Raw genomic sequence first — 22,706 nt, forward strand, 5'->3', positions numbered from 1 at the left:
AGCTACTGGTATTATAAATTATAATGCTTTTTATTGATATTTTTGGGTTTGCAGTAAAGTGATTATTTAGCAAATGTAATTCAGTTGCATTTTTTGAGATGTACTTTCCTGCAAGCTATTAAACTTAGTATGTGAATTTGATTTGTGTGACGATAATACTGTTTTTAGTGTGGGCTTGACAATATTGTTTTAAAATGTTGGGTTTGTGTTGCATATTGAAGCATTTCATACCGGAGTACAATTTTGTTGACCTAGATAGTGTAGCCTTTATAACACTACGAACCGTTTCAGTCAATAACAAAATAAAATAGTTGCCAAGTTCTGTAGGATATTGCCCATAAACCGTACATGCCTGCCTTTTTTTATGTGAAAACGATGGTACGTTTGTTTTGTGGCTTTGCGCGTTATTCCGATTTTTGTATTTTTCTTCTAAAGACCAGCATGTTTTCCAGGAATTATAAAGTAGAAAGGCTTTACATGTCAGTTCGCACTTGGTATCCTGTGCCTATAAAGGGGTTTCATGTAATTCTCTTTTAAACGGAATACTGGGTTCTGGTCTGGAACCACATTAAGGGAAGTAGAGCTTTACGGGCAGCCAAGTAAGGTCAAAACGCAGAGGCACAGGCTCTTTGCAGCCTGAGCTGAGGGGTTTGCTGACAGAGTTTGAGAGCTGTAACATATTACTCTAAGACAAAACAGATGCATACGCACAAATAACTGTACCTCTCTGTTCTTTAAGCTCTTACTCGTATTTGATCTTTTTACCTCTATAACTTTACTCTCCTCCTATGTCCTCTTAAAGATCCTTCGGACGCTTGCTGTCCACAACACCACTATCATAACAATTTCTAATTCATGTAAGTGTAGATAGCCGCCTGATCTGACGCGAATTTTCTCTTCTACGTCATGTGTTCTACCTTGAAAACATATTTAATAACTACTACGTTGTTATTCCCCCCCCCCTTTCTCCCTGCAAATTCTTCCCAAACTTTTGTGTTTTTGATGTTTACTTTATGTATATTCAGGCATCTGAATATGGGCAATTTTATTGTTCAGTCCTGATGATGATCCGATATTCCCCCTGATAAGGATCGAAACGCCGTCGACATAATTGTTCACCTTACACACTCGATTCTCTGTATATAATGTACTGTGAAGGTGACAGTATTTGTATTTGATGTTTCGCTATTGTTTACATTTTTCAAAATAGAAACATCATTGAAATTGCCTGCATGTTTTTCACATGTTGTCCTCGCGAAATGTAAGTCTAAGGATACAGGCTTGTGTCCCACTAAGAATCTACTTACATTCTCATTATTATTGTTAATCATTTCTACTTATTAAAGGTGCCTTGTCCGGCTGGACATTGGCTGAAATATATTACCAATCTTGGCTATATTCATTGTATGACTAACTATATTTTGATTTCAGGGACCAGTGTTTCCTGTAATAAATATGCTCTAAAGCATCTGCATGCAGGTGCCTTGACCACGGGTACACATGGGTTCCTTGAGGGTAACAAAGGTTTTTTGGCAACCTTCTGTCCAGATCACCAATCTGGGCTGTTTCTTGGAAGTTAGCTCAGTTAAAGGGGAAACAATGGTGCCATAACCCTTAACAACGTTTTGGTTTTAGCCTGTGAAGCCTAGAAAAGCTCTCACTTCCCTCTGAGTTTTAGGTGGCTGCCAGGCCACGGTAGTTTCGGTCTTGGCCTCGAGGGGCTTCACATTGCCCCCACCTACCAGGTGACCCAGGTACACCACCAAACTCTGCCCAATCTGGCACTTGCTGGCCTTAGTGGCCAGGCCTGCCTGTTGCAGGACCTGAAGCACCTTGTAGAGGTGATGCAGGTGGTCTTCCCAGCTAGAGCTGTAGACAGCAATGTAGTCTATGTAGTTGGTGTAAAAATCCTCCTCCCCAGCCAGAACCCTATTAACCAACCTTTGGAAGGAAGCAGAGGCATTCTTCCAGCCAAAGGGTATCACCCAAAATTGGTCCACTGGGGTTGAAAATGTTGACCTCTCTTTAGCTCCCTCAGTCCGAGCAATCTGCCAATACCCTGATGTCAAATCAAAGTACTGAGAACTTGGCAGAGCCCAGCCTTTCAATGAACCCGTCAGCTCTGGGGATGGGGTGTGCATCAATCCTAGTGACGAAATTGAGTCCTCAGTAGCCTACTCAGAATTGGAGTTCTGGTGTGGCACCCAGTGGGGCAGCCTTTGGTACAAACACCACAGGGCTGGACCAGGGACTATTAGAGGGCTCAATTACCCCTAATGCCAGCATCTTGGAGACTCTCCCCTTGATGCTGGCCCTCACCCTGTCTGACAAACTGTAAAGTTTGTCTTCACATGGAAGCTGTCTCCAGCATTAATATCATCGAAGCATAGATATGTGAGTCCAGGGGCGAGTGAGAACATTGAGGCAAATTGTCCCAGCAACAGGTAACAGTCACTCTGCTGCTCTGGGGTTAGGGTGGAAGAGAGGTTGACACCGTTCACTGACCCATTGTGTTCCTGTGCAGACAAGAGGTCAGGGAGAGGTTTGCTATCCTCTTGCACCCCCTCATCTTTCACCATGAGCATGCTCACTTCGGACCTCTCGAAGCTTGAGTCTGTTCACATAGAGCACCCTTAGGGAGTTCCTAGGGGTCTGGAGACCCACCAAGTAGGTGGACTCACTCTTTCGCTTCTTAATTTCCTATGGGCCAGACCAGCAGCCCTGGAGAGCTATGGGCTATACTGGGTCATGAGCCATACTTTCTGACCAAGTTGTAATTCCATCAGAGTGGCCTTCTGGTCGTCCAGAGCTTCATGCCTTCTTGACTGGCCTCCAAATTACTTTTTGGCTTTTTCCAAGTGCAGTACATCTGGATTCAGAGAGCCAGCATGTAGCTGATGACAGCCTGGGGGGGGGCAGGTGGAGGGCATTTCCAGGGAGCTTGCTCCCAACCCTCATTGACAAGGTCCCCTAACAGGGTGGCCATTGAGGAGTTCAAAGGGGCTGAACCCAGCTCCTATCTGTGGCACCTCCCTGTATGCAAAGAGAAGGCATGGCAAGAAGACTTCCTATTTACACCCCAAAATGGATCAAGATCCACATCACAGCTCTAGCCATCACTGGTCCAGTTACTGACTTCATAGGGATGGCTTCTGGGTACTGGGTGGCATGGTCCACCACGAACAGGACAAACCTGTTGCTTAAGGCTGTCTTATAGTCCAAGGGTCCAATTATGTTGATGCGCACCCTTTCCTTTGAATGGGATGAGGGGAGCTTTTTGTATTTTCCCTGATTTCCCACTGTCCTGGCAGGTTGGACAGGACCAGCAGAATGCATCTGAGGCTTTCTTCATTCAGGGTCAATAAAAGTGGGAGACCAGCCTGGTGAAGGTCTTGTCTTGACTTAAATGAGCCAAACCCAGTAGGAAGGTCCCGTAACACTGGGGGACCACCAGCACATGGCCTGCCCCAGCACTAGGAGTCTTAGGCTCATAGAGGTGATCATTCTCACAGTAAAATAGGTGATCCCTAAAGGCTTTACCTGCTGCATGGGCTGAGGCCTGATGTCTCAAGCCCTCAAGAGTAGGACACTCCTTTAGTGCTTGGCAGAATTCCACGCTGGTAGTCTTACCCTCAACTTGACAGCGAGCAAGTAACCTATGGTGGCAATGTTCTCCCCAGTTGGCTCAAGGGCCTCCTCCTCAGGGACCCTTGTCAACAGTGGCATCTTTAGCCCGTCTCCTTGGCAGTTGTCTGGGCTTTGTTCCAGGCTCCAGATGCCCTTGAACTCGCTTTCTGGGCAGCCATGGACCGTGCGGTCATACAGACCCACTCAGGCAATCCCATCATCTTCAAGTGAGACCTGAGCTCTACCTACCTGCATCTAGTGTGCTCCAATTTGTTGCCCGACAAACAATTGACAGGCATGGCAGGGCTCGCAGCCACTTTCATAGATCCTGAGGCATCCCCACTCAAAGGGAACCAGAGCCCCCACTAGATGGCTCTTCGATTTTCGGCGACTACGACTTTGTGGAGTATTTTCAGTAGGCCCTGCTCTGCAGACACCAGCTGATACCTGAAAGTAGTCATGCTGGCTACTGTGTCTCATAGAGCCTCCACCCATGACCCACTGCCTATACTTTGCAGGATTAGTAGGAATATGGGTGTTAGGCACCATCTCTTTACCCCCTATGGAAACTATGGTTACCTCTGTCTGTTCCCTAGAGATTACACAGACTATCTCATCCCCAAGCGCTACACTCGCCAACCCAGGTGTCTGCCCACCGGTGGTGGGCTTTGCCCTCTTGGGACATTTGGAGTAGACCTTGTAGTGCCCAGACTTGTAGCACTCAGTACATTGGGGTACAAACCTCCGTCTTGTGATAAAAGAACCCCTTTTTTCTTAGGATTGAACTGGGACTGGTTATCACTACTCCATTGAGAATTATTTTGGAGGCTATTTGAGAACTCCTTATTTTTAAGCTCCCCCCCTTCACTTTCTTCTGGTTGGAACTCTGACCACCTTTGTGGGAGTCTACCCAAGACACCTTCATGGACATTCTGATCCTAGCCCAGAGCTCTACATCATCTGAAAGCTTCCTGGGGTCAAACAGCTTACTGTCAACTAGGTGCTGGTGCAACTCAGGAAAACAGATACTGGGCATGTGCTCTCTGATAATTAAATGGTGCAATCCATTAAAAGCAATAACCTTCCTGCCCCCACCCGACCATTTAGTGGCTTACTGTAGTCCACAAATTCTACCATGAACCTTTGGCTATACTTTTCAGGGGTCAACCCAAAATTGACAATTAAAATGGTCTTCATAGGAGTATATGTGGTTTGGTCCACAACCTCTAGTGTAAGAAGTGTGACCCTTCCCAGATGAAGGCATGTGTTTCCACAGACCTCCCCCCCCCCCCCAGTGCTCCTCAGGAACCCAGTGACCCTTCCATGGTACTTCATAAGCAGAAAACAATTTGTCAATGTCATCTCCCACTTCATAACTGGGCACCAAATCCATATGTATGCAAACTCTTTTCTCTCCTTCAGGTACTGAGGGTATGCTGCCACCATCACTGCTGGAATCAACCTGTCTGGCCTTGATATCCAGCTCCTTTAGGCTCTTCTAATTAGCCAACAACAACTTTTTCTCTTTTAAGACCCTTTCAGCCTTCTTCTTCTCCATGGCCAGCTTTGTTGCCTCCATTTTTAAGTTAGCCAGCTGTAGCTCAAATTCACTCTCCTCCCCACTCTCCGCCAGTTCCTCTCAGGGTAGGCCGCGGGAAGAGACGCTGCTCCTTGCCGACAGAGAGCTCCAATTCAGGGTGTTGACCCTCAGCCACTGCAGGTGGTTCCTTAGAAGAGCCATCCCCTTGGCTGTGTGGTCATCCTTCTAGGAGTGAGCTTCTGCCCAGGCCCTCAGTGCCTTTGTGACTCCACCTTCTTGGTGGCACTCTTGGCAGGAAGTCCAGACTACTTGCAAAAGTCTCAGAGCAGGGCCAAAGTATAGGTTTCCAGATTGAACAGCTCAAATTCCATGCTTCGAATTGTAGAACCAGCTGCCATAGACTTGATTTTGAAGAAAAATCTAAAATGTCAATCAGAGAATTTAAATTTCAAATTGGTCTTAGATGTGACTTGGTAGTGTGCACAAAGATACTGTATGGTACTGCACAAACGCAAGCCATGTTAGAAATTGGGTTGTGGGTTGACTAGAATACAAGCCCTAGTCAGCAGCAACCACAATCCTATTCAGGGTAAGAAGCAGGCTAACCCCAAATTTACCTATGCTCACTCTCTGGTAGCTTGGCACAGAGCAGTCAGGCTTAACTTAGAGGCAGTGTGTAAAGTATTTGTGCAAGACTTCAAACAATAAAACTGTGAAAACACTGCACAAAACAAACCACACCGAGTTAGAAAAATAGTTCCTACTTTAATAATTAAACAAGACTAAAATGACAAAAATCCAATATGTAGAACTTGAGATATTGAATCTTAAAGGGTTTAGGTAAAAATAGTGGCTAGAAGCAAAATGCGCTATTTGGGATATCTGGTCGTGCTGTATTGGGACAAAGTCAAAAGTTCCGGATGAATATGATAGAATGCAGGCTGGCTACATGCCTTTGACGTGTACAGAGGTCTTCCCTTCCTGCCCTGGCTGCAGACTCACTACAGGGGGGTATGCAGCCCGCTTTTTGGGGACAGGACACAGCCTATTTAGGTGTAAGTAAGGTGTAAGTAAGGTGTAAGTAAGGTTGGGTCCAGATCCACCTCCCATCCTGCCAGGATGGCCCATCAAGTCACAACTAAGCTCCCATTGTGTGTGGCTGTCTAAAGGAAATACACAAAGCCCAGCTGTCACTCATCCCAGACGTGATCACAGACAGGCACCAGGCACGAAATGGCTAAAATAAAAAAAGAGCCAACTTTCTAGAAGTGGCATTTTCAGAACTGCAATTTAAAATCCACTGTTTAAGATGCAATAAGGTAATCCCAATGTTATCCTATGGAATAGATAGGCCTTGCAGTATTGACAAGTATTTTTAATGCAATAGGTCTCGCATTTGTAAAAGTAAAAGCTACTGGTATTATAAATTATAATGCTTTTTATTGATATTTTTGGGTTTGCAGTAAAGTGATTATTTAGCAAATGTAATTCAGTTGCATTTTTTGAGATGTACTTTCCTGCAAGCTATTAAACTTAGTATGTGAATTTGATTTGTGTGACGATAATACTGTTTTTAGTGTGGGCTTGACAATATTGTTTTAAAATGTTGGGTTTGTGTTGCATATTGAAGCATTTCATACCGGAGTACAATTTTGTTGACCTAGATAGTGTAGCCTTTATAACACTACGAACCGTTTCAGTCAATAACAAAATAAAATAGTTGCCAAGTTCTGTAGGATATTGCCCATAAACCGTACATGCCTGCCTTTTTTTATGTGAAAACGATGGTACGTTTGTTTTGTGGCTTTGCGCGTTATTCCGATTTTTGTATTTTTCTTCTAAAGACCAGCATGTTTTCCAGGAATTATAAAGTAGAAAGGCTTTACATGTCAGTTCGCACTTGGTATCCTGTGCCTATAAAGGGGTTTCATGTAATTCTCTTTTAAACGGAATACTGGGTTCTGGTCTGGAACCACATTAAGGGAAGTAGAGCTTTACGGGCAGCCAAGTAAGGTCAAAACGCAGAGGCACAGGCTCTTTGCAGCCTGAGCTGAGGGGTTTGCTGACAGAGTTTGAGAGCTGTAACATATTACTCTAAGACAAAACAGATGCATACGCACAAATAACTGTACCTCATTTATGAGGAACAAATGCTCTGAACTTTTGCCTGAGCAAATTATGGTGTTTGTCTTGGAAGCCAGGCAAACCATTATGTCCTTAGGAATGCCATTGATAAAAGTATAGTGCCCTGCCTGACTCTATGATGGTGGACTTGTGTCAACCCAGCTCCACCCCTACTGAGCAGTGCATGCACTATGGTGAAGGCTCATTCTGTGAGTTTTGCTCTGCAAGGCGGGGCGCCTCTGCAGCCATGTGAGGCCCAGGCAGAAAGAGAAGGCAGTGGTCTGCAGAATATGGCAACAGTGCGTGGCTGTAAAGAGGTGGCATGCCTGGCAGTGTAAAGTGAGCGAGGCCGCAGTGTGAGTTTCATGAATCAGCTGGGACCTGCAGCCCTTTATGCAGAACCTCTGCTCCTCCGCCTTTGCTACCCCCATGTCCAGAGAGGCACTGTCACCTCTGCCAGTGTTGTTGAGTTATGGTTATCCGGGCGGCCCTGGCAGATGAGCCTTTCGCTTTCACCTTCTTCTCCGGGTAGCTGGCTAAGGTTCCCTAGCCGAGCTGCATGCCACAGGCGCAGTGCTACAACTTGAAGCGCGGCGTCCGTGCATATTAAACTAGGCGGGCGCTGTGCTCAGACCGGGCACTGGGAGGCACCATGATGATACATATAAAAACATGAAAGAGGGTGCTGTGCTAGGCACCACAGTGATACAATATCTCTAGCACCAAATAAAAGAAGTAGTCCTTAAACCAAACCACTAAACACCTAGTAGCGTAAGTAAACTGTAGTTGGCCAGTGCTGCTTGCCATAAAACAGAAATGATGTATCAGGAGCACCAACCAATAAGAAGCCAGGAAACAAGAGCAACGTAGGTGTGAACCAGTGGCAAGCAGCAGGCAGGATTACACTCTGTATACTGATTACATCAGGTCTTGCGGACAGCGGATGCGTGTTGCCCTGGTCTCGACCTAAAAAACGACTTTGGGAGTTTTTTCCTACCAGGATTTGTAAAATTTTTAATTACCTGTCTTAGCTTTTAAATACACTACACCCTGCCCTCTGAGTTGTCCAGTGTCTTCCTTAAGGGTGAGTTATAGTTTTAAAAAGACATGGAAATCTACCCTAACACTGTTTACGTCAAAATGGCAAGGCACACTAAATAATACAGTCCAGGGGTGCCCGATGTGTGGTTATAAAAAGGAGGATGTTCCCCACTATTTACTATTTGCAGGAAGCTTGGTACAACAATTTAAGAGGAAGCCTACAGGATCCTTCAAACCAATATGACCCCACTTTTGGTATTTGCTTTATCTAGATATTTGTTTCATGTTTGTCTGATAAGTAACACAGAGGCTACCGAACTTAACTTCAATAGCCCGTCTAATTGAATTTTATAAATTCCTGTCTCCACTTCTTATACAGTAGTTGTTCTAACCCTTGGCTCAGTGGTGGCTGGCACAGGTAAGAGCGGTGAGGCGGGGCAGGGCGAGGAAGTCGACAGACGACGGGGTTGGTAAAATTAATTTTTTAAAAATTAATAAAACCACTCACCTTGCGCTCACCGCATCGTTGACTAGGCAATGCGGCAAGCGAAAGGTAAGTGGTTTTATTTATGTTTTATTTAATTTTACCTACCCCGTCGTCTGTAGATGCCTCCCCGCCCCATCTCCATCCCCACCTCCCAGCTCTTGCTTGTGCCGGCCACCACTGCCTTGGATTTATTTTACTTATGAAGCATGAAAAGGTAATTTGGTGTTTGTAGAGCATGTATTTTTATTTGTATCTTAATGGGCAGGTGCTGGCTTTACCTTTTTAACTAATGTTAACTTTAACCTATTTTAACTATTGTCTTTTTTGCACTGTTCATCTGTTTTATGGTATATTACCGAAATAAAGAGCATTATGATGATGTTATAAAAAGAGAAGGTTTGGGCCTGGCAAAATGGTTGCTTTGCCAGGTCGACATGGCAGTGTGAAACTACACCTACAGGCTCGGCAATGGCACTTCCAGAATTAATACATCCCTTTTCATGTCCCTCAAGGAAGTTCTTACAATGTTGTAAAATATGTAATCTATGCCTTCATGATCCTAATGTGTTTTTGAGTTTTGTGTGACTGCCACCTATTGTTTTATTTTACTTTTTCATCTTTCTCGTCTGTATCTGTATTTCCTCTTGTAACTTTCTTGGTTCTATTGTGAAGAGCTCTGACACCTTTGGGTACAGTCCGCGCTATATAAAATTGCATTAAATAAATAAATAAAAATGGCAGGCCTGAGCCATGGTTAGAGGGCTACTCAAGTGGGTGGCACAGTCAGTGTTACAGGCCCACTAGTAGCATTGATTTTGATTGACCTGGGTACATGTACCACAATACTAGGCACTCAAGTAAACTAAATATTGCAATTGGGATGAGGCAATATTACAATGTTTAGGGAAGAGAGCACTTAAGGACTGGTTAGCAGTGGTAAAGTGCAAAGGGTCCTAAAGCCAGCAAGAACGAGATTAGAAAAGTGGATGAGGTAGAAAAGTGACTATCCTAAGGTTGTCAGGTCTAACAGCAGGGGTGCCAACTACCACCTCAAACATTTTTACTCCACCACCAAACACACTCTGACCATGTATCCCACTTCTGCAGGTCCCTGCTTTCTCCCTTTGTCACGATCTTTCAATTTTTTGTCTTTCTTCTTCTTTCCTCCTTGTTTGTTTTTCTGTCTCTTGCTCTGTGTCAAAGTCTGATGAACGAAAATAATTGCCAATCCCCAACAAGAACTGTAGTGGGCCCTACCTGCAACTACCAGCTCAAATTAAGCACTGACACAGTGAATTAGCCACTTTGAGAAATAGTGACAGGACTGTAGGATGAGCCGGGGTTACTGATTACCTTTTTCATTTGTTTGTGCATTAATTGCAGATACTTCCATAGGGTGGACCTCACCTCAGGCCAGTAGATTTCTTCACATGTAACAACAGTGTTTATTTAGCCAATTAGAGCAACAACAGAATAAAGGAAAATGGGAAGGGTGGTTCATTCTTTGACCTTTTAAGAAACCTAGCATGTTCGAAACAAGTCCAAGTTGTTCAGGGAGGAAAGGCTCCGAGTTAGCTTAAGCCACTAATGAACTCGAAGGCTGTGTAACAGCACCCAAACTGAAGAATTGTAGACATTTCAATGAGTGGTACTTACTTGCAAACCTCACTGAGATTTAGTAAAAACTTTTTTTCATGTGTAAAATTCGGGATGACTGTCTGAGCTGTTGTGTTACAATGGACAGCTTTTGAAATGTGCTCGAAATGCAACACAAATAGTGGCAGAATTAAATGTCCTTCTTTCATCACCTACATTCTGAATGTAGTGATTCGCCGCACTCCTTTGTTATTGTGATTAATGGTAACCTGAAAGATGAACGGCTGTCCAACAGTGCTGTAAATACTCCCCTGCCTGACACCGTTCAGTACATGAGAACCTATTTTTCAGTGTCTGTGTACTTTGTAATGCGCCCTCGCAGGAAGGAACAATGTGTGCGTGTTATTGACTGGTGTGCAAATACGATGTACGAGGCTCCGACTGCTGGGAGCTGAGGCTGGACGCCTATACCAACAATGGCGAGCAAAATTTGAATGTTAAAAGGCTCAATTTCACAGCTTCAGAAATGTGCAGAGTTGCTAACGCCACTGCTGGTAACAGGCACTTATCTGCAAGGCGGGCTGGCTTGGCAGCAGCTCTGGCGGGGCAGCCATTTTAACAAGTCTGGGAGGAGGCCCTGTTTAGCAAAGAGTAGCCATAAGTGTGCACTAGTAGGTCTACTCAACCTCGCGATGCAATTTTACGGCTTCCTGTAAGTCACGGAACCTTACCGAGTTAAACATAGAAAGCTCTGCCAGTTTTACACTTTTTGTATTGTGAATTCTTAGCTCTGACATTTCCCCTGGTGTGATTGTGTGAAATTACATTAGATGTGGTTCCAGCACCTTAGTGAAAAAGCGCAGTATTTTTTATTTTCTGGTGTGGTAAAACCTAGTGTTTTGCACACCAACGAAGTTTGGGAGCAAACTATTTCCCGTCATGCCCTAGAATGGAAGAGGTTGAAGAGCAGTTTGTGAGAACTCAAAAACTCATGTTTGGATGTATGCAAAACTTGAAAACAAACTACTCTTTCTTTGGAGTGTCCACTTCTCACAAGCCTTTGCAATATTACACCAATGTGAGGTAGTATTTAGGCCTGGGCAGAGTTTGTGGAGTTCCGCTATATGCGGAACCACGTAAAGTGACCAAAAACCTCCGCCGTGCTATGCGGTGTTCCGCAAGCAACAGAATGTGTTAGGTTGCGCAATTCGCGTTGATTTTTAGCATCGGGTGTTTGTCCAGCACGAACGGCACCATGCGCATGCGCAGAGCAAAAGGGCGCTGCTTCTTTCTGCTGCTTGAGTAGATGTTCAACTCAAGTGGCTGCTTCGTCAAAGCGAACAGAAAGTTTCTCAACGCGAGCGGTTGCCACCATCCGCATTGAGAAATCTCGCTGGGAGGTGGTCTAGCATTAGATCTTCCTCACTCGCCAAACGATTATTGGAGAGCGAGAAAAAAACTTTGCTTCACGACATGGAGTGGAGTTTTTTGGAACACTGCATGTTCTGTGGAGTGAGGAGTGCAGAAAACTCTGCAAACTGCACTAACGGAGCGCCGTTCACCGCCCAGGCCTAGTAATATTGCATGTGGGTAAAAAGGTTTCTGACTGCAGGGTCACCTTCTGTGAATTGCTCTCAGCCAGAAATGAAAACGTATGAGCACAAATAGCTTTGCGAATCAGTCGTAAAGGGTTTACGATTGGATTGCCCCACACAGTGATTACAGAGTACAGAATTAGCGTATCCTGCACGTGGCAGTTGCACCTCTATGACAATTATCATGAAGGCAATCTTATAAGTATTTATTTATTTATTCAGGAGTTTTATATAGCGCTGGCCAGACCCGAAGTTATCGGAGCGCTTCACATCATGATCACTCGTAAGATACATAGACGATACTTAGACATACTAGTATATACAATGGCTCCAGACGTATCATAGTAATATTGTCGTAGAGCGAACAATGTCACTTGCAGGGTATGTTGTCACAGTAGAATGTACACGCCCTTGTCGTCAGAGAGAGCACAGTGACTCATGACGGGATTGGCCGGGGGGGGGGGGGGCAGGAGGGTATAGGGGATAGTGAGGTAAGGTTCTTTAATGTCAAAGTCTCTTGTGAGCAGTTGTGGGCCTGCTTCGATGGTTAGGTTGTGGCTATCCATACGGGAGAGATCAGTTGAGGAAGAGTTCTTTGAGCTGCCTTTTGAATTGTAGGTAGAAGGGGTTGGTCCTGATGTGGACTGGTATGGAGTTCTAAATTTTGGGAGCATTTCCTGTGAAGGATCGGGATGCGTTTTTTTGTTTGCGAGTTCTTGAAGGGATAAGGAGTAGGGTGTTGGTACTCCTTTGGCTTCTTGTCTGACCGGCCTTCTGGAGCAGGTAGGCGGGTTTGCCTGTGTGCAGCGCTTTGTGCGTGAGGCAGGCGGTTTTGAAATCGGCCCTCATTTTGATTGGAAGCCATTTGAGCTCTCTGAGTGCAGGGGAGATGTATTCATATTTCTTTACTTCGGTGACCATTCTGGCTGCTGCGTTCAGAGTTGATCTGAGGGGAGCTAGGTGAGATTTAGCTGATCCTGTGAGGGTTGCAATCCCATAGTCCAGTCTGGACAGCACCAGGGATTGAGTAGCTTGTTTGAGGTCATTCTGAGGGACGAAGGGTTTTATTTTGTTGAGTAGTTTCAGGATGAGGAAGGTGTTCTTTGCGGTGTTCTTGATGTATTTGTTCATGTCTAATTTGGGGTCCAGGGTGATTCCTAGTTATTTAGCAGAGTCTGCTACGGTAAGGTTGTAGTTGAGTGCTTCGATCACTTTTAGCCATTCGGGTTTTTTTTCTCATCATTAGAGATTAGGAAGATTTCTGTCTTGTCTTGATTGAGTTTTAGGTGGTTGAGTGATAGCCAGCGTTGGACTTCTCGTAGAGTGCCGTTCAGTCTCTGAATGTCTTCAGTGGAGGAGGTTTCCAGATATATCCGGGTATCGTCTGCATAGAGGTGGAAGGGAATGTTGGATTTTTTTAGTATGGTGGTGAGGGGTTCCATGTATATGTTGAAAAGTTACGGGGAGAGTACTGATCCTTGGGGGACGCCCCTGCTATCTGTGTGTGGGTCAAATGAGAAGTTTTTGATTTTTATACTTTGGGTGCGGTCCTGTAGAAAAGAGCTGAACCATTGTAGTACCATCTGTTCAGCTCCAGCCCTTTCTTGAAGTGTCTTGATGAGTAGATTATGATCAACCGTATCGAAGGCTGCCGAAAGGTCCAGGAGTGTGAGTAGGCAACATTGGCCAGTATTAAGAGAGTTGTGCATATCATCTATTATGTTTAGGATCGCTGTCTCAGTACTGCATCCTTTTCTGAAGCCTGATTGGTGAGGGTCTAGGAAGTTGGTGTTGTCTAGGAGAAGAACACATCTTTCCAGGATTTTCTCTAGGAGAGGGAGTTTGGAGACGGGTCTGAAGTTATTTAGATCATTTAAGTCCGCGCCCGGTTTTTTCAGTAGTTTTGACTTGGCCGCTTTTGACACAGTCAGGCATGACTCCAATACTCAAAGAGCTGTTTATGATCTTGGTCCAGTGCGGGGCTAGTGAGAGTTTGAGTTTGTTGGCCAGTTGGGCAGGGATGGGATCCAGGACGTGTGCTGAGGGTTTGGAGATGGAGATCATTTTGATGACCTCTGCTTCGGAGATGGGGTTGAAAGAGTTCCATAATTTAGGAGGGTGCTTGTGTGTGGGATCATCTTTTGTCTTTGTGGGCAATTTGCTGTTTGGGGGACTTGCTTTGAATGACCAAGGAGAGTTCTATCTTGGTGATTTTGTCATTGAATAAATTGGCAAAGTTGTCACACAGGTCTTTTGAAATCACTGATAACATATTAGGTGTCAGTTTAAAAACTGAAAAAATGGTGTAATAATATCAGGTGGCATTTAAACATAGTATCAAAAACACCTTTTAGCCACCATTTAAAGTACAAGGTCAAGCTGAAGAAGACCGGTCTGAAAGGAAAATCTAATTTGAGAAACATATTGATGTATATTGAAGTTTCTTGAATATGTACAAGTGTATTGTTCAATCTTTCTTCCATCAAACCCCATTTTATTCTGCACTGGAATCACCCAGGCTCCCAGACTCTCACAGCGCTGCATGAGCAGCGTTGTGATTTGTCTGAGTGGCCTGTTTGGCTGCTCAGGCAGAACATGGGTGGCTGGGCATGTTCTCCACTGGGCTGTGCAACATAGTCTAGTGGAGAACATGCCAAGTGCACATGAATGCCGGCCAAGCCATCACGTGCACATAGAGAGGGAGTGAAAAACACTCCTGCTCCCTCTGATGGCAGGGAGCCCAGCCCAGCCCAGCCGTGCCCCGCCTGACCTAGCTGGAGTTGCAAAGAAAAATAAAATGATAATAACTTCTTGTTATTATCATTCTATTTTTATTTTCCACTGCTCAACGAGCAATGGAGCTGCCACTGCAAATGATGCAATATATAGCCTGGTTAAGTCATTCATTTGGGTGAGCATGCTTTATTCTGCTAGTATTCTGGTGACAGAGATGCAGCATATCCGATTGTTTTGTTTCATTTCAGTGGTTAGCATCAGTAAGAGCGATTTCCTAAAACAACATGTTTGTACATGGGCTTCAATTTGATGCACATGTCCAGTAATTTGAAACAGTTCATATTTACTCGTGGCTATTTCTAGGTGCAAGCCGTGCTGCCAGTTTACATGACCAACACCTTTGCATTTGCTAATTATCCCCCTGGCACCTGGTTTGCAATCATTGATGCTCTCGGGTCTGTTCCTAAACAAAGTTGTACATTTGCACCCGCAGGTCTATAATCTTACATGGGTGCAGGTTTTTGAATTTCAGGGATTTGCACATTTTTCAGAAGTAAAGCTAGAAAGCTTCCACTGTCATAGGTTTGTTGTAAAGTTTTGCATGGGTGGGAATCCTGTCTCCGTTGTGCAGTGATACCTAAAAAAAAAGTCTCCTGGGGAATGAGGATTCGCCTCAGTAAATCACCCGACCCTGCTTTGGGCGTATCCATTTCCCCACGGGAGAGGGGTTTACTCCTACTCTTGTCATTTTTTTAAAGGGGTCGTAGAAATCGAACAGAACTTTGGGATTACCCACAAACATGCTAGCTTGTGGTTTTAGGCAGCGCATTCCAGCCCTCTGATATCCACTTCCTACTACCCCCCATCCTTGCGAGTAAATTTGCACATTTACGAACCTTTGTGTAGTGAACTAAGTGCAAAGCTAACATTTGTGAATTCCAGAAATGGTGTTTGCAGTCGTAAATAGGCTATTTGCATGCTCAAGCCAAACATACAAATCTTAGTGCCAGCAGGAGATCAGCTATATTAATTATGTGCGCCATCTACAGACTGTAGAAACCAGAAACTAAATAATACATCACATGGGCACTATTTCTTCTGTGGTTTCATCGTTTCTCTTCTATGCATCCAACGCTTCTTCTGGGAACCAGGGGCCCGATTCACAAAAGTAGTCTGAGACAAAATCCTATCTTTACGACTTTCGGTATTCACAAAAGGCATTTAGGAGGAGTAAAGTTAGGATTTTGTCTTATGTTTGTCTTAAGTTTTGGTCTTAAGACAAAATCCTAACTGAAGTTGAACTTCAGTTAGGATTTTGTTTTAAGACCAAAACTTAAGACATACTTAAGACAAAATCCTAACTTTACTACTCCTAAATGCCTTTTGTGAATACCGAAAGTCGTAAAGTTAGGATTTTGTCTCCGATTACTTTTGTGAATCGGGCCCCAGATCCTCTTAATGGCATTTAGACGTATTTTTTTCTGCAGAGTATTAATGCTCTTGAGTTTTGTGGTAGACCTGAAGGTTTAGAGCAGTGACATGAGTTTACCTGTAGGATTGTTTCTAAAATGTAAAACATCTTAGGAAATATATTTTGGAAAATATGTATAAAGATAAACTATTCAGCCATGTTTTCTTATTCTTCTATCAAAGTTTCTCTTAAAAAGGCTTGGTTTGAACACACGTACTCTCTGTGGGATACAGTGCTGTCTTATAACTCTGGGATTTCAAGGGAGATAGTCTTGTAGCTGCAAATGGCTACGTGGGATGAGATAGGACAATGTAGACGTTTTTTAAATGTCCCTAATTAATATAGGTATGGAGAACTATTCATGTTGGTGATCTCTAACTTGGTTGAATGTCGGAACAGCAAGTGTCGCCATCACAAATAACGTCAAAGCATATACTCAACAAGGAACACACAGCGCTCACGTCGGTTTTACAGCCAGAGAAAAGTCACATGGTGCAAAAACAAGCTTTATGTATTTTGAAAATATATTTAGAAACATTAAAAATGTCTATATTTAAACATATATTATATGTTAATTAGTACACTTAAATAGCGTAATTTTATTTACAATATGCTTCAGATGCTTTAAGGAATAAATGCCAGTTTCAATGCGTCAATAACATCATTATATAAATATACTCGAAATACAATAAATATTTATATTACACTTGGTGGATATATATATACATATATATATATATATAAATATATATATATATATATATATATTATATATAATTTTCTTTTTCATATTGAGAACAAGGCCACAGACAGTAACTTACATTTTTAGAGAGTCTCACTTTTAACAAAGCAGTAGGCCTGTCGACATGCATGAAGTACCTTTGCCACAAACAGACCACAGCAAGACTTAACAAAAGTGACATGGAGATACCTTTCCTTTATATCTCAGTGGTGCTCAAACTGCTAAGGCTGTGATCAGCGGTGTCCCAGTTTGGGTGTCTTGTTCCATTGCACTACACTGTTTGCTCACTCTCCCGCTTGCAGAAATGTTAAGCTCAACTCTGTGAATTACTTTGGGAAATAGTGGACAGAACAAATCTGTCATATGCATCCCTTAAAAAGGACCCAGTTCAATTTTTTGACATCCTGAAATGTAATACAAAATAAGAGTGCAAGTGTTTCCGCTAATGCTTCTTAATGTTAGTGGGGAACAAGTTATGGTTGAACTTCCATCAATTTTCAGCTGGTCTTTGACATTACCAAATAGGAACAACCTTGTGCCAATCAGCCCCTTTCCACCTCCAAAAGATGCAGCCTTGCCCAGACTGATAGGTCACACCTCGAAAGAGACAACACAGAACCATTAAGGTGTTTCGACCTTAGTTGCACTTCTATTGGTTAAGATTTAACCAAATTATGGCCTTCGTACTTTTGGTCGCCATAGAGACCTTCTACGTTAAGGTTACTAGAAGGCTTCAAATCACCATTAATACCTTGTTTTACCTCAGCCTTTTCCTCTACCAATGATTAGCATATGGAACATTAGACCAAATGGTCCAGCTTAGGTGAACCCTCGTTGAAGGTGTCCTGGAGGACATTGCCTCATCTGGTAACCTTACCCTCAGTTAAATAAAATGGGTTAATATTTATTTGGGATGTGTAGTCTGTGACTCTAGGCACAGAGAGAAATTAGCTACCTACCCTTCTCTACTGAAAAGGGTACATTGCCTACCAGTTCTGGGCAGACTGCTTGTGTTTTTTCCGATATGCAGATTTGTTCACCCTTTAGAAAACATTATAATATGTAAATGTTGTCCTTTGGGTTCAAGAATGCCTTGGATTATTGGCCTCCTTTGGAGGGTACATGGCCTACCAGTTCAAGAAAGACTGTTCCCTTTTTTTCAATGAAGATATTCTGATAGTTGACTAGAATATGGCCAGGAGTAAATTCCATTAGCTGAGATTCATTCAATCATACCACTTATTACTATTTTTTTTTTAGTGTCACAACTAGGCCTGGGCGGTAAATTCCGTTCCGCTCGCGGAATTTGCGTAATTTCGCGTTCCGCGGAAAACGCGAAATTGCTCTAAAGTCTGCTTTCTGCGATTTCGCAACATTTTTGCTTGTTCGCGTTCTCAAAATGCGTGTTCGCGAGATATTTCTCCCCGAGCACGCAAACAGCAATTGTGAACAGGAAAAAAGCATCGCGAACAAGCAATTACGCGTGTTCGCGGAATTTCTGCGTGTTCGCGGAGATTTTTTACCGTTTCGCGGAGATTTGCGTAACGCAATTACGCAAATTCCGCCCACCCCTAGTCACAACCTAGATTGATAGTTATGCCAAGGCACGGATTCTCTTGATCACTTTGACTTGAGATTCAAGTTGGGGTTACCTTTGTTATTCAGAGGGGACTGGGCCTGAAAGATAGTGCTGCACTGTTCCTATTGGAGAAGGACTAAGGCTGATTTGCATACGATTGTTCCTTGTCCGTAGCACAGATAAGAGTAAATGGACTAGGATGCAGCCCATAGTAATTACCAGCGGCTTCGATTAATTGTGGGTGAGATCGTCACATCAATTGTTCGAATTCAAGCAAGGTTGATGAGGTCAGTAAGTGAGTACCAACTTCAGTTGAGTGAAAATACCTGTATTTTAAAAGTGGTCTATGTGAAGCACGTTCGGTAAAAAACTATATAAATAACAAAATATTATTCAAGAATACTACCCATCAGTTTTTAAATTTTCTTGCATAGAACTAAAGCGGATAACAATGTGCCAAAATACATTAGAGGTTTCTTTATATTTAGACTAATGAAATCATCAATTGTTTTTCTTGCAGGCAATTGCTGCCTTAAGGTCAGTGTGGATTTCATTATTTGTGCCTGGGCTGATGCCACAGTTTTATAATCATTACAAAACGAAATTTCCTCTAGGAATCTTTGCTTCCCTTTCTTGTTTTTCTGTGAAGTTAAATTTTACCCGCTGTTTTCTCCATGTGGTCACCAGGCCAGTGGCGGTACAGTTGCTATGGTCCCAGAGATGGATGGGAGACAAGGCAAGACAGATATAAACATTAAAATATGTTTGAATTTGTTCCTGTTGCTTAAGTTGGTTTTCTAGCATGCATATCGGAACGCTCGGGTTTTCTTCACTAAAAACATTGAAAAAATAGATTATCTGAAAAATAACGCAGTGAAACCGGGTGCTCTATTTATATAATTCTGCCTGTCAATCGACAGTAAAGTCTGAACTTTGGGTGTCATTTTTGTGAAACAATCTATTGGGGTACGGGTGTCCAATGTACCTCCAAGAGTGCTGGATTCAGGCCAAATTTTCACACTATGTATGTAAAGTAAATTTACATACAGTGACTCAAATTCCAACTTACTTACGAAATCAATTGTTAAGCTGAAAATCTGGAATAGATCCAAACTGCCAGGAAATATGTCACACATTATTGGATTTGTTCTTGGATTTGTTGTAAAAGCTTGGATCTAACTTTTGTTCATGGTCCGTCAAGTCTGCTGAGCTATGGTGGGAACTCTAGCACAAGGAACACTGCCTGGCTCACTTTGATGCACTGTCGTTGCAATAGTTCTCCCAACTCTTTTCTTCTACACTTAACATTTCGCACATTTTGCAGAGACCCATGGGATCATATTTCTATACTCCATGATACATACCCAGAGGGAACAGTAACTAGTTCACGTACACGTCATACACTACGGCCTCATTTTCGGCTCAGTGATGTGCTTGGCTTTGGTCTTAGATGACCCACCCTGCCATCTCGGTCTTTGTTGCCGTTTGTTCAGTCGATGCAAACCTCATTGCTAATATATGCTTTTGGAAGGTGGTACGTGAAACTCCACGCTAACAGCAGACCCATTTGTGCTGCCATCTGAGAAGGCACTCTGTGAGTCCCCATGGCATTCCAAGGAAACCTAGGGTGCTAATGATTCCAACAGAGCCACATTATGTCTGGAAGCCATTTTGAAACTGGAAGGCTGAGGCAGATTTGATGCCTTTGGAAGATCATTAGAAGAACAGTATTCTGGTTGCAGAAACCATACATGCTATGGGTCACCAATTGGTGAGTCCATTGTGTCAACCTGAATTTCCTATCCAAACTTGCAAAAGAATTTCAGCGACAAACCACCCCCCAGGCCCCAGCCTATCACAACATGGTTACAACTAAGACTTAGGGCTGTGCATTAATTTAAAAAGCCCAAGAACATGAAGTTCCATCTCAAGTTGGCCAAGGCCACATAAATCTACTTTTTCATTGCATTTAGTTCACTGTCTTTTTGTAGAGGTCCTTAATTGAAACATTTGACCTGGTCATCCACGCCATTTTGTATCTCTTGCTGCATACACTATAATCATTATCATGCGGTGTTTTCTTCATGTTTTCACAAATTTCTGTGCTAGATTTGGATAACTTGTGCCATATCTTATAAAGCTTCCATAAAATGCTTTCCACCGCAACAAAGGGAACACACATTTTTAACAAAAAAAGTTACTGCACAAGAATAAACATAAACAGCGTGATGCATACGCAAGAGCGTACAAGAAATGCTGCTTGCAAACCTGTAGGATGCAGGCCGGAACATTTAACATCAGCATTCTTTTTCGGTTGCCTTACTTTTTTTATTCTTTTTTTTCAGTAGTCTGATTTGATATTGCAAACACCTTCACAACATACAAAATGAGTTAATTCTTGTCCAGAACAAGTCTCGATGATCGTGTTAACCTTTTGGGAATAAAAAAATAAACAGTAAAGCTATGACAACAGCACCGTGACATTGTTTTAATTCCAACGCTATCCGAAGTTAAAAGCAGTAAACAGATAGACCACTAACAGGAATAAAGATACTTACTGTCTAAAATGTAAACGGAATGTTTTGGTCAAATTTAGCCTGAAAGAGGACAATTGATCAATTCACAATTGAAGCAGCATGCATTTTAGTCGTTTCACTTTTTTTTACGCTTTCAATTCTTGGCAACGGCAACAAACCACAATGTAATCGAGGAATGTAATGCGGACTTAATTTTAAGTTGTGCGCAGATGACTTTTGATTCCCTCAAGGTCATGGATATGTTCAATAAATAGAGTGTAGAACCACTGTACTGTATAAACTTCATTTATACATGCAGTCCATAAAATAATTTTCTCGTACTGAATAATTTACCCTGTTATGTATATGTACAAATAGATAATTTCTGTCTCAATATAATCTATACATCATAAATTCACTATCTTCCCCTTTTAACGGTCAATGTACATACACATGAAGTGTCTATTCTGATGAACCGCCAGCCCACTTTCTTCTTGTTATCCATGGTGAGCGCGCGCACATACGACTGAGTAGTTCGGCACTGGGAGTTCCAGTACCTCTTGTCAATGCCCCTGCAGCCCTCCTTCATGTAACCCATAATGTTGCATTTGGTCTCGTAGAAGTATTGCTTCAGTTGGCCTTTGGGTACCGGAACCTTCTCGAGAACAGTTACCGTCTGCCCTGACATGTCCACGGCAGTCTTTTTGTCAGCTGCCGTCACCCACTCGCTAATACTGTCACACACACTCAGCTCCCCGCGGCGAGCGGGGTCGGAGTGTCGCCGGACCCTCATGGACATATTTGCAGCATCCAAGTAGTTTTTGTACTCCTCGAGCAGGAAGAGGAGTGGGGGCTCCAAAGGCACTTGACTGCTCAGCATGACTCGAGATGTAAACATGTCCGCGTCCTTGTTCTCCTCACTGGGCCTCATGCTCTGCTCATCTTCAAGCATCTCCTCAATGACTTGTTCGAAAGTGTCTGCTAGCGACGGCAGCCCCCCTCTTGAACTGCCTTTGGGACCACCTATGCTCTCCAGGGTCCCGTGGGTCCTCAGCCCTGGGTACACCAAGCTGCCTTGTCCTCTGATGCCGGCTTCTTTCATGGGGGCAGCTTTCATGCAACTGAAGTATGAAATAACCATAGTCAGGAAAAGGATGGTCATCACTCTTCTCACCTGGTGGAACTGCAGGAGGAGAAAAAGATCAGGTAGTTTTTAGCGCAATGCATTTGTGAAACATCAGCAAATGTTATGGCAATATTTATAGTGAAGGATACATTTCAAAAACACAAATATCACAAAAACTAAAGGCTCCTGCCAAGTTAGGATTTGAGCCCTCCCCTCATCCTGCCTTGCTGTACTGCAAATTGCTCAGGTATTCGCAAAATACCTGGCTTTTTGTGAAATACTTTTGCCAAAAATTCACAAACGGAACCCCTTATTTACAACTATGAATTTCTTCAAATCCTACATCACTTATTTTGTCGGTGTGCTGTTCATGCAATTTGCACAGTACTGCACAAGAGATGATATATTTGAAAGTAGGCTTCGGATCATATTTAAGGGTAGGCTGAGGTCTTGGCAAAGCTTGGTAATCAGGGCAATTCAGGAGGTTTAAGCCACCTTCAAGGAACTCGCATTTCCTAAGTACGGC

The 22,706-nt window shown here is 43.2% G+C and overlaps 1 protein-coding gene across 2 annotated transcripts in view; it reads right to left on the bottom strand.

Annotated features, from left to right (window-relative positions):
• Positions 1-21,344: 21,344 nt before the first annotated feature.
• BDNF (brain derived neurotrophic factor) overlaps positions 21,345-22,706 on the bottom strand; it is a 114,490-nt gene continuing 113,128 nt past the window's right edge. For both annotated transcript variants that reach the window (XM_085643640.1, XM_085643639.1), the window contains exon 2: positions 21,345-22,237. In XM_085643640.1, coding sequence (XP_085499766.1) covers positions 21,473-22,216 — 744 coding nt within the window. In that variant the 5' untranslated portion in view covers positions 22,217-22,237 and the 3' untranslated portion in view covers positions 21,345-21,472. The remainder of the gene's footprint in view (positions 22,238-22,706) is intronic.

This window comes from Triturus cristatus, chromosome 3_1, assembly GCF_964204655.1.
Source record: "Triturus cristatus chromosome 3_1, aTriCri1.1, whole genome shotgun sequence".
Lineage (NCBI taxonomy): Eukaryota > Metazoa > Chordata > Amphibia > Caudata > Salamandridae > Triturus > Triturus cristatus.